General features: G+C 34.8%; 1 protein-coding gene across 1 annotated transcript; it reads right to left on the reverse strand.

Annotated features, from left to right (window-relative positions):
- Positions 1–5,516: 5,516 nt before the first annotated feature.
- On the reverse strand, positions 5,517–13,295 carry LOC123229482 (ubiquitin carboxyl-terminal hydrolase 17-like). The gene is made up of 11 exons (XM_044655326.1): positions 12,566–13,295; positions 10,105–11,548; positions 9,917–10,005; positions 9,352–9,437; positions 9,082–9,244; positions 8,853–8,973; positions 8,525–8,682; positions 7,388–7,472; positions 7,094–7,306; positions 6,589–6,650; positions 5,517–6,501 (listed from the first exon to the last, which is right to left on the reverse strand). Exons 1-11 carry the CDS (start codon positions 12,844–12,846, stop codon positions 5,802–5,804), a joined length of 3,402 nt encoding a protein of 1,133 aa, XP_044511261.1. The 5' UTR covers positions 12,847–13,295; the 3' UTR covers positions 5,517–5,801.
- Between the last annotated feature and the right edge of the window lie 346 nt (positions 13,296–13,641).

Genomic DNA, 13,641 nt, shown 5'->3' on the forward strand with positions numbered 1-13,641 from the left:
TTACTAGTAAAAGTTTAGCATATACATTAGTTAAACTTTTGAAAAATCTTTAACTTTTATATTTTGCAAATACAACCCTAGGAATTAGGGATGACAATAGGGAGGGGCAGGGAGGGGATATCAATCCCCGTCCTCGTTAAGGGGATAACAAAGAATCCCCGTCCCCTCCTCGCAAAGAAAAATCTCCTCCCCGTCCCCGCAAGGAAAAATCCTCTGCCCATATCCGTAAATATAAATTTTAATTCCTTCATATATTTCAATAAATAAAATAAATCATATTTTTCCAAAATATTACTTGCTATAAGAGCTACAAAATATTTATTGTTATTTTAGTTCAAATAAAAAGTTTTCACAAAATTTAACAATATACAATAATCAATCTCTTCATTAATAGCTCTTCATGTTGATACAAAACAACATTTTAAAAACTAACATGGAATAATCAATTTTAAAAGCAAAATTAATTTAAAAGCAACTTACATAGGAAATACTAACGAAATTGTAATTAAAAATATTAAACTAATTAAAATATACTATAAATTATTATATTAATATATTATATTTAGGGGGTGGGGTGGAGAGGGGAGGGGCAAGGACATATATATCCCCGTCCCTAGCCCGTCCTTGAATACAGAGATTTTTTTCATTCTTATCCCCGCATCTTTCCTTGTTTTTATCGGAGAATTTTCTCCCAGTTAAGATCAGAACCCCTAAAATCGGGCCTAAATTGATATTCCTATTAGGAACTCTATTGAAAGTTTTATAAGCCCCTTATAATCTAAAATTGAAAAACTTTAAAACCCCTTGTAATTTAAAGTATTGCCCTTAACCACCCAAATCAAAATTTGGCACACTAGTTTAAAGTTTAACGTATGCACCAAACTTCTAAAATATGCCTAAAACTCACGAAGGTCCTACAATATTGGTTTTTTTTTTTTTGCTACAACAATTTATCAACTTAAGAAGAAAAAACAAATACAAATTGACCTTGTTACCTATATTTGACGTTTCGTTGCTTGAATTTGTGTTTTTTCGTTCATACGATTTTAGATATGAGTTTGTGAGATTAAAAAAATAGTAGTTAATATTATCGGTATAGGGTTTTATTGAAAAGTTAGAAATAAGAGCATAATTATATTTAATTAAGTTATTTGGTTATATCGGTTCAATCTTGTTTAATTTCATATACCCAAAAAAATATATTTGTTTTAATTAATAACCACATGTGCACACACAAATATGTGTGTGTGTATAGATAGAGTAATGTTATGTGAATGATTTTTTTATATAAATAACGATACATTATTATATGATCGGATAATTAAAAAATAATAAAATAATATCTAATTATATAAAAATTATACGTATAATTTTATTTTTATATATGCACTATCAAGATACGAGACAACTTATATTTTGTAATAATTCTGCATTATTATTATTATTTTTCTTTATCCATTACAAAGCACGAGCAAATTATAGAAGATGGTAATATTAAGTGGGAAAATGAATTTCAAACCCTAATGCACAGATGAAACAAAACAAAAGCCGGTCAATTATTGATTCGCAATTTTCTGAAGTACAGTATAAGGTAAAATGGCACAAGATTTTAAAAGGAACCGTGAACTCAGAATGTTTAAGCGCACGCTTGCAATGCAACAACTTTTTCAGAGTTCCCAAGGAAGCTTGGATGGTTGATGGGTGGACTCTCAAAGTGCAAAGTTTGGGTTAAGCCTTTTATAGAATAGATATATCAAGATAAAATTTTTGAGTTTATTGGTTATAAAATTAGTTAATAAATTTAAAATTTGATCTATACGATCGACCTCAGATGAGATTTAGCGGTGCAATTTTTTCAAATTCAAAGTTGGTTGGTGGCCTGCTACATTTCTGATAGCTGGCTAGCTAGCTTCTTCCCACCCTTCATTGATGGCGGTTGTTACGCACGTCAAGTCCTCAGTACGACTCTCCCTTAAGCTTTCTGTTTTCACCATTCGTTAGGTGGTGCAATATATAACATGTGGAGGAAAGTTAGTTTGGATTCAATGAAACTGGATATCCTGTCAAGTTTCAGTGATGGAAAATTTCAGCCAAGTTGCCTTTGCCATTGCATCATGCACATCTTCTTCAAAGACACGGCGCCCCTTTTCTTGACCATTTCTTGCAATTTGTCCTTCATTGATTTACCTTAATGATTATGAAAATGCTGCACCCATTTGATTCTTTTCACCGGTAAAAGTTGATTTGTTGCTTTCATTTCTGTCGGCGATTTCTTAATGTACAGTGTTTCAGATTTTCTTAGCAAGATTCATGTGTGTTGATCATTTGTAAAAATGTCCAACTAATTGAAAGATCTCTTCAACAAAGTAATCTTATATAAGATAGCTTATTGGCTGAATAAGGACAAAAGAATCTGACTGTTCTTCCCTTTTGACTTATGTTCCTAATTATACACTCTTATTAAAACTTAATTGATTTTTTTTTTTTGTTGTTTATTTTCAGCTTTAAAAAGAGGAAAAATAAAAAAAGTAGTTTCCTACAAAATGCATGGTTAAGGACTGATGATATTTAGAACTAGAAGTAGATCCTGGGTGATCTTTGAAATTGAACTTGAATTTGGCATATATATATATATATATATATATATATATATATATATATACAACATTTCTCAATATTGATGTGGAAAATTGATGCGAAAAATTGAACCAATGTGATGATTTGATAATTTGAAAATTATTGATGCGGAAAATTGAACCAACGTAATGATATAATAATTTGAAGATATTACGCTAGAGATGCGGTGAAAATATATGTGAATAAAATGTGTAAGGATACACAATGCAATAAAATGATAATCCAGGATCGGTTGTTAGGGTAAAACTTATGTCTGTTTTTTTTATAGAGTTTTTGTGTATTCTTTCTCTTTTAGTGAGTATGAAAGATTAAAAGATGCTAGAATTCACAAATATTTTCATAAATTAAATAAGGGATCCAAAAACGATCCTTTGCTTTTGTCTCCGTCTTTTTTCTATAGTCAAGCGATGAGGGCATTTTGATGATTCAAGGATATGTGGAGTCTGAATATTTTGCTAAGTTTGCATATCCGCTTAAAGCCAAGAGCACAATAGATGTTGTTGGGTGTGGTGTCACCACTTTGCATTATTGTCTGATTGACTTAATCACACTTTACATTTAATATACCATTCTAATAGCACAACTATTTTGCACTAAACGGAACTCAATTGGCCTATTGGTATGGTCATTATATTGTCCAATGCCTATTTTGGTAATTTGAGTATCTTATTCAATGTTAGATATGTGGTCACAATCAAAAAATTTAAATCTCTCCTAATTTAAAAGAGACTCTCTCTCTCTATTGTTTCGGGGTAGGAGCTTACATATTCAGAATATAAAGTAACATATATCTTGGTGGTATAAGTTAGCTACATGCTCTTAATGTGAGTTATCTCCACGTTTTTTTATGATGTGTCAAAGTGTTAAGATGCTAGACACACCACCATGTATCTAACACTTAGCAACTAAGCCCTGCTTGAGGCATAATTTGGACGAGTAATTGAGTTTATCTGCATGACAATGAACAAGAACTATCATTCATTCATCCATTTATGAAGTTTTGAATAGATTAAAGTTAGGGTGAAAGTAAGAAAAGATTTTTGACAAGATACTTGGGTTTTTAAAAGTGTGGAAAATACCAGTGTTGGAGCTGCTTTCTTCGACATCTCCATCTAAAGGGATTATTCCATGTCCATCTACTCATCTAAAGCCATCTGTAACGTCGTAGGTAAAAATCAATGTCTACATGCACTGAACGAAACCATTTCTGCATCAATCACTTTCCTAAAATAGAGTGCCTAGGCTTCCAGCATATGGTGCAGGTGGGGCAGCCCGGTTTAGCGTTCTCATCATGGGGAGATTCAGTTGTGGGATGAATTTGACGAACAAGGACAAGACCAACTAATTGAACAACTTGAAAGCTGAGGGGTCCCATAGATCATCTTAATTGTCTATATCAGTTAATTGGAATAAAAAGTGGTTATGGGATTAAGTTGCATAGAAAGTTAGAGGAGTTTTTGTGGTGGTGGCCGGTGGGCCTTTTCTTTTCCATGGAGCTGACTTTTGCCTCTGCCGCCATCTCCACTGTCATTTCATTTAATTTGTGCATGCACCCCAATTAGTCCAACATGCTATTAATTCCTGTGCTTGAAGATTCTAGGTCTCTTGTGGCGGCCATCAAGGATCATAACTATAGTCAATTTGATTGACTGTCAGAACAAAAATAGAACAGACCCCGAATTGCCGGAATCGGTTACTGGGTATGGCATCCTGTTTGGTAGAGATGAGTAGATTTGGGTATCGTTTTAGAAATCGGGATAGGAATCGAAGCCTATCGGTTCCTTAAAAATAGAAACTGATTTTGTGATATTTAAATCCAATTTTATGAATCCCTAAACCCCCAAAACTCTTTATATAAACTTGGTATAACATATGTTGCACTTCCAATAATTCAAACATTGACAGTAGGAAGAACACATGGGCATGAAATTAGCATTAATCAATCATAAACCTTCAACAATGAGTAGATTTCTAAATCTAACATAATTACAAGTAAAATTGACCTTAATATTTAGATTTAATAATTTTTATGCTTGATTATGGGTTTGAAGTGTGACAAAATATTATAACGAGTTTTAGTTTGAATGAGTTAGGATATTATTTACTTGCATATAACCATATTCGGAAGTGATATTTTATGGTATGTATTTAAAGATATTATGTGAAAGCACTCAATTGAATTATTTATCGTATCGTATATTAAAAATCTAATTTTTTTATCATGTATTAAATATCATATTGTATGTTACAATTTTTAAAAATATAAAATAATAAAATATTAATAAAATAATAAATAATTCTAATTGACATATCATTATTTTAGATTATCAAAAATATTCTTAAAAAGTTTAAAATTTCTCACATATATCTTTATTATATTATTATTTAAAAAAAATATATATATTATTCACATTAATAATATATATCATATTATACGATAAAATATATATTATATACTATAAAATAATGATATTTATATTTTGGTATACATCAAGTCTGACATGATAAATCAACCAATTAAATTCATTTGCAAGCTGAGTGGCTGAAAAAGGCAATGTCAGCAGCGATGGTGATACACATGCGAGGTGGCGTTTGTCGAAGTTAGGAATGATTAGAAAGTACACGTGTATGGCATTGATTGTCCAATTGGTTGAAATGGAGTGGTTTATTAAACGTCATTTTAAGGGGCCCTTGTGCAAGTGCAGAGTCAACGGACAGTAATGTATGTACGTATGTATGTATATCTTAATAAAGGCAAACGGGGGAGCCAGACAAGTATGGGACGGCTGTCGTCTGTGTCGTTTTGGTTGGATGGCACCAAGGGCCAAAAATGCCTCATTATTCAAAAACAAACTCGACTTTGTTCATCGAGAAAAGCAAACCCAAAATAGTAGAAGTCTTATTCATTCTTGGCGAACGTTACGAAGAGTTAACTAGATTTACACTACTTCAGGGTCTCCACCATGGGAACTCCCTTTCCAACTGTACACTCTTTTTATAAAGATTTCTATATCACTTTATTAAAAGGGAAAGACATGGACAAAATGGTGATAGCTCATTCTTCAAACAAGGCCAGCTACAGCAGTACATCACATACAGCCTCTCCCCTATTCGTATTTACCCCCCACCCCCCTTTTAACTCATTACCTTTAAATAAAGATGCCTTAGTCTGTACTTTCCTTGGGTGTTTTTCTAAAATTTACCTCAGATTTTACAGCATTTAAAGGGCTAACCCGTCCTAAGCTTTCTGAGTCAGTCTCCCTACAACTACTACTAGCTAAATTTCTACACTGTTTAGTTGTGTCGTAATGCAAAATCGATATATTTCCCCTACCTTCTGAATCCACCGGCTTGCTACTCCTACTATGACCAACACCTACCATGCCAGATCCTGTGAGATTGGCTCGGTTTGAGTTAGAAAAGGTTGAATGCCTTGATGCCAAAGGTGAGGAAGAGGACAATGAAGAGGCGTCGGAATCAGAAGAATTCCTCCAAGGACTATTCCAACCACATCCTGACTCCCCAAACATACAATCAGAAATGTCATCAGCGCTGGAAGAATCCCGAGTGCTATCAGTGCTGCAGGAGCCTTCATCGGAGTTGCTGCTAATAAGCGATGAACTGTCACTGGAATCTTCTTCGAAGATCTTTTGGAGTTGGTGAAATCTTGAATAAAAAGATTCAATGCCAGCCCGACCATCAGGAGGAATTGAGCTAGGGTAAAACTGAATGCTAGAGTGTGTGGAAGAGGATCTTAACTTTGATGTAGTGCTGTTTCCAGTTACCCAGGAAGGAATCACTTTACTTTTCAGATCATGTGAAATTATTCTGTTCCTTATCAATCTAGGAGCCCTGGGAGAGCACCTGTAAGACAATTGCTGAGTCAGACACACATACAAAGTTACAGAAATCTATCTTCATCCAAATAAACCTATTTCTAAGATCACCTACCTTGCATAAAGGAGCATATATGCCCCCTCTGTTAGCACCTTTTCGCATTCCACAGGTGTTACCTAAAGATGGTACAAAGTTAAAATTCTGTGAATGGATTGCCTCCAATGCTTTCAGTTGTTCACAATAGCATTTTAAAAACACAAACACAAGCTCAGTCATATATACTTGCTTAAAATTCCTGAATTTCTTTAGTTTTGCAGAGCATCTAACTAGTTTTTTGCATTCCACAAAGGGACAAAAAAATCCATAATAATAAGATGCATCTTCACAGGCATCATTAAAATTAGACACAGTTTTTTTAAATTGACTCTAGAGCAAGCACTTAAACGAGGGAGGGAAGAGGATTTGGGAAGAGCAATGCTCTAAAGAAGATAAAAAAAAATCTTTTTCTTTGATAAGAAATATAAATTCAAATTCATGATGTCCAAGCATAAAGTTTGGATACATTCAAAAACTACTAGTGAAGGCAGAAGGACAAAATGATAAATAATAGTTAACATACCGTGCTGTCATCAATTTTAAACCACTTGTTTTGGATACTCTTTACATAGCACACATAGTGTCCAGAAAACGCAGTATTCATAACATCCAAGTGAACCACAACTCCATAAAGCCTATAAATAGGTGACTTATCACTTGTTCCACTCATATATGGTGCCAGGTCCAGAATTTCCGGGAACTGAATAGATTTATTGAGCTTTCCAAATTTACCAGACTGTAAGATAATGCAGCATCAAAAATCATTAAGAATCCGTAAACAGCAGAGCAAAGGATCATCATTCACCAAAAATATTACCTGAAAACGCTTTAATGCAATTGTAAGAATATTAGGAGCCTCCAGTATTGTCAACTTCTTCTTGGCCTTTTCATAGGATTTGCATCTAATAAAAAATAGTAGCAATAAAGTGAGAAAAATGAAAAATTTGACAGCAACCTCACAAAAACATATTGGAAAAATGTTTCCTCCGCAAGAAAATGGCAACCAAGGCCCATGCTGAATTTTGTGAAAGAACAAAACACCCATGCAATCCTCCTTAAGCAAAGCAAACACATGAACCACATACAGAAAGTAGCTTCCCAGAAAAAGAAAAATGCAAATCCATTGGTCATTCATTTTGGAGCCTGTGCACCTCTATTTGTCTTTCATTTTGAGTATTTTATGATATTTACTTAGGGTTTGCCCCTCGTGTCCTCGTACGATATTTTTGTTCTATATAATTCTTAATTTCTCAAAAAAATAAAAAAGAAAAAAGAAAATCCACTGGCAGATTATGTCCACTAAAAATGATTTAACAGTTAGAACTAAATTTGAAGAAAAAAAAATCTTGCTGCAAAATTCTCAAATCAGAGTGAAGTCTGTGGAAAGGAAACCAATTTGCTAAGAAAACAATAAGACAGGAAGTGAATAAAAAGGATGGTAGCCGGATTAGAAATGGAAGACTCTAGGGATGAGTGCCAAACCAATCTTCCACTTGGCAATACACAAATTTTTAATAATCACAGGGCAAAATTATAACTATAATATAATATACTCAAAACCCTAAGAAATAATAAAATCCTAGCCACAGATGAAAGCAAATCACAATGAGAGTTTTAGGATATCTAGCTTTTGGTTCTGAAGAAAACATTCATTTTCCAATCATCATGAATACTAGTTGTATCAAATTTGGTCCAAGTCAACAAATTTGAAAGAAATTTTAACAAGCTCAGTACTTTGAAAGGCCTTGACAGAGCAAGATAATTTAAAAGGATTTAGCTAAAACATAAACTATCTGCAAAATAATGTCCACATCAGGCACCAGATAGTCAAATTTAATCAGCAAGTCAAAAACGAATAATCCGTGCTAGGTAGCTAATGACCGCAAGCTATAAAAGTTCCAGCAAACCTAAATTTCTCGCAAGTTCATACAAAAACAAAGTGAATATGACTTACCTTCCACATTGGTACTTATTTTCCCCATCCAGAATCTCTGTACCGGAAAATCGTCGAAGAGCCTCTTCCAGGCTTTTTATATCCCCTTCTATCTCAACAGTAAGATCCATCATCCTCTCCTGTCGTTCTGACTTGCCTTGGCATTTCATGCATTTTATCTGCAGACAAGAACAATACAGAACATGTATCATTTACAGTACAATATGAAATTCATCTTGCATAAGTCAGTTATAGAGGCAACAAGACATCACAACTTAGAATAGAAACAAGGAATGAAGAACAGCCCAGTCACTTAACTTTAGACCAAAATTTCTGGAAAAAAATATACCTTCGATCTAAGGTAGCCACCAAATGTAAGGCCTATGAGGGTTGTTTCCTCTTCCAAAGGGCTGGAAGCATTAACCATAGCTTCCTTAAGACATACAGATTGCATTGTATCAATAGCATACCTGTAAAACAAATCCAAAAGCATTCCTTTCAGCAGGAGATAAAATCATAAGAACATAGTAATAGACCTAAATTCAAAAATGGGTTTCAGAATTAAAAGCCCATCTGACCTTAGAAATTCATGAGCATCTTCTTCTCTCCCATTACCAAGTTGGCTTCCCATACTTTGAAGTTGTGATAAAATCCCAATGGGAGACAAAGGGGATTTTCTTTCTTTTGCCTTCAATATTAGATTTTCAAACTCACAGGTAAAACACCATTCTTTCTTAACACCTGGAATTGATAATAATTATGAAGACTTATACACTGTAACAAATGCTGCAAAAAATACGAATTAGAAACAAGTAAAATCAAAGATAAAGATCATGAGCTTAGCATACATTCTTTGGAATGGAGTCCCTGAAGAAAGTAAGCAGTCAGAGGAGGAGTAAATGTCAAGCACTGAAGAATAGCATTGGCATAACAGCTGCAAAATTATATTGGCAGTTAACAAAAGCAAGAGAAATTCTCTACATAAAAGATAACTACTACACTAGGCCAAAAACAAGCTAATAGTTGACAGCCCTGTTGGGCCGGAATTGGTGAATGAGAAAATACGCAGAACACATTGCTTACCCTGTCAGAAAGTGAAATATTTGGAAACATTGCACTTTACAAATCTCATCAACTTACCATAAAAAGATCTATTACATAATGTGGACATGGATTTGTCAAGTTAATTGACTAAAAGAAATTATACTATGCAAGAAAAAATACCATGTAACTACTTAAACTAATCACCTAAGTAACCCCACACACAAAATCCACATTGCTTTAAAATAGATAGAAGTTTTGTTTTTCATTTCCAACAAAAGAAAAAAGAACAGAACTGCCAAGAATGTGCCATTACTATAAACCATGCATCAGTCATTATAACTTATCAATAGGAAAGAACCATAGCCTTACCTATTCCCACAATTTACGAGGCCACATGGCTGCAGTTCGACCTTGTTCCAATTATATAGTTTGACAAACAATTCATATGAGAATAGGCCCTGTAGAAACAAAAGAAAAATGAGACAAAATTAATGTGCATTCATTGCAAATGCAAAATGTTAAACCCACAAAAATGAAACACAAGATCCAATCAAAACCTTGTCACTGTATCTTCCAGCAGTCTCACTTACAACCCCATATGGAGATTGGTTCAATGATTTAGATCCTGTGAACTGATTGACAGCTTTCCATAGAGACGTTTTTAATCCATTCTTATCATTTGAAGAGCAGCTCTCAGCCACAGAGATAAACGGAGAGCTTGCCTGAACATCATTGATTCTGTCAGATCTCACACTTGGAACTGAATGTTCTTCAACATGATGTGAAGTGCCCACATTGTCATTAATCACATTATTTGACTTTTCAGAGATAGAGGATTGCAAGCTACTGATATTTGAAGGATCCACACTTGTTGAATCTTTTCTAGCACTAGAAGACAGAGGAACATGAGAAGACAAAGATAGTGAAGCTTTCACTTCTGGGGACTTTGATGCATGTGAACCAATGTTAGTGCCATTTACTGCAAGACTGGATGATTTGCAGTTCAAGGATGAGAAGCTCCTGACCTCTGGAAAATCAACATTACTAGTTTTAGCTGCTCCATCTTTGGGACTTCCTGAAGCTGCAGGAAGAGCATCATCTGATACAATCCCTTTCACCTCAGAGCCCCTGGCAGACAATGAGGGGGAAGGGGACAAATTCGACAAACACGAAGGGGAATTGGACAAAGAAGAATCATCACAGGCATCTGTTCTGGACTCCAGAGTTCTACCCCAGAAACCAGAAGACACTGTTTGATTTTCAGCATTTGAACCCTCATGCATGCGACTAATTCTCAAACCTGAAGAACTAATTGATGTGCACTGATCCTCTCCACTACCACCAAGTTTAATCTGACTTAATTTATCAATATTAGTGAAATTATTGACAGAATCAACCAAACTAGCAAATTTAGGGGATAATGGCTTGCTATTATCCAGATTCTTGACAATGGAAACAGTCTCAAGCATATCAACAGAGGTACCAGCAGATAGAGGTCCATCCAGTTTCTCAGACTCGTTTGAACTAATGCTCTCACAGGCAGAAACATCATCAGATGATTCATTGCTTGTATGGGAAGCAGAGAATCCAGAGAATGAAGTATCAGAATATTCACAAGTAGATCTAACTCCTTCCCCATCTGCATGAAGCTCGACTTTTACTTCATCATCCTTCCCATATGGGACTTCAGGAGAGGTACTGGTATAAGACATTGCAGATTCCTCAGATGTTGTATCAATCGATATTGGAGGCCGTTCATCATCCTTCCCATAGGGGAATTCAGGAGAGGTACTGGTATAAGACATTGCAGATTCCTCAGATGTTGTATCAATTGATGTTGGAGGCCGTCTGCCTTCAAACTTAAATTTGTCAACTTTAATTTCACGTTGCTCCTGGCCGGTAGAATTGGCACCTTTATCATTATTGTCTTGAGTGATGCTGGGAGGATGACATTCATCCTTGTGGCCTTGTCTCCAGTGAATAATTTGGCACTTACCAGAACTACAACATTTTAAATTCCGAAGTAAATATCATGAAAAGACAATACTATATGAATTACAAGAGCAGGAAAAAAGGTTGGGAGAATTACAGTCACTGACACCAAACATCTTGGTTTATTTACATGATAGGAGAATGTAACTACAATAGTGATAGCAGACTGATACTCTAACACTTTGTGCTTCAACAAACGGAGAATCAGCATATAGTACAGAGTAATAGGAAGCTCCCAAAACATTAAACCATCTAGCAAGAATTGCATAATAAACATGAATCCCCAAGAACTCATTCCTCCGTTAAATCATAAACAAATAATCAACTGAGTGGACCAACTTATACCCACTTGAGGCATAGGGAAGTTTGATAGTGTGTATAAATCTTGATCATCATGCAACATCTAAATTGTAAAATGAACAGACATGTAGTATTGTTACCCAATAAAACATATATAAAACTAACAGCTATTCTTCATAACAAACTAGACCCTGATATTAAACGATGGAACCTTAAATTTATTCATATCTCTATAATATGGATGAAAGGTACTAATGGTAAACATACCAGTAGGATAACATGTTACAGTCTTGTGTAGGAAGATTATTACCTAGTCGACCTCGTGTTTTAGAATATACTACTATAAACTGAGTACCAAGTAGCCTTCTGCATCATTTTAATAGATCTTTTTTCCTACAATTTTGTATCTCTAGCAGATAACATGATTCATATGAGTAAAAACGCAACATAAAGAATCAGATTCATCACAAACACTGTTCAAATCATTGCGCCTACTTTTAAATTTTACTTGAATATAATTTTAACTCATCAAAATCCCCAAAAACAATCTTATACAAAGATAGCAATCTTTAAATAAAAGAAGCCTCATAGATAATAGATCCCTCATATGAATTTGGAATTTTATATTTAAAGGATATAGCAACACATAATTAATTTTAAAAATTAATAAATAATTAACAGAACCATATAACAGGATAATCAATTTCTAAACCGTAATTAACATACCAGTAACGAACCGCTTTGCACTGGGCGCAGCGCGTGGTGGTGGGAGAGAAACAAACAGCGCATTGAGGATACTGCGGAACTGAAACGGCACCGTACCCAATAGTCGCCTCGAGCTCCGCTCTAGCAGCCTCCTCGGAGGCCAAAATCAGCAGCCTTTTGATCTCCTCCCTTCTGGCTATAGAAAGCCGCCATTTCCGGCGGATAAAAAAGCCGATCACCGGAAAAACTAAACTAGACACAAGGACCAGGATAGAAAACCCAAAATCCCCGGTCACATGCATTTATCCTGTTCCTAATACCACGCATCCAGAGAAATAATAACGCCTAATCTCATCACTAAACATAGATTGACTAGTCGTCGTTGCTAGCGATTTGTGCATGCAAAGATTGGTGTGATCAGAGGGCTTGGTGGTTACTGGGGGTATAAATTTTCAAATAAAAAATGTCGATGTCTTCTGTGTATTCAAAATAGCCACGTCAGGCTGCGAGTGAAGTCGATGATTTTTCAACGATGGAAAATTTTGCTCACAGATAGAGAATTTAGGGCTTGTGTTTTCAGAGTACTAGAAAGAGAAAGTGGAGCGGAAAAACAATAGAAATTAGGCGTTGCTTATTTTGGATTTAATTATAATTTGATTAAGAAAACTTTTATTTTTTGTACGTAAAAAAAGAAATTCATGTTAAAGAGAAAGGAATTTAATTTTCGAGAAGCGTGAATTCTTTGCTCATCAAATATTCGAGTCCTCGGGACCCACCGGTCCGGAGGAAAAATTTTCCGGTTCAGTTCCTTATTTAATTATTGGACAAATATAGTTACGCTTGTATTATTATCAGTAAAAGACACCAAATTGGACGGTTGCATGATGGTGGCATGTGATGGGGTACTTGTGAAGGAGTGCGGGATCTGACGGTGGAGAGTGTTCTCCTATTCTATTATTCTATATACATTAGTTAGAATTAACCATCCCACACGTAATTGCCCGTGCCTACAATATTCCGGTCGGAAGAAAAGGCAGAAGCCATGACATTTTTATCTTTCAGCAATACTTTTCGAATCTATTTTAAATATATATATA

Source organism: Mangifera indica, chromosome 11 (assembly GCF_011075055.1).
Source record: "Mangifera indica cultivar Alphonso chromosome 11, CATAS_Mindica_2.1, whole genome shotgun sequence".
NCBI lineage: Eukaryota > Viridiplantae > Streptophyta > Magnoliopsida > Sapindales > Anacardiaceae > Mangifera > Mangifera indica.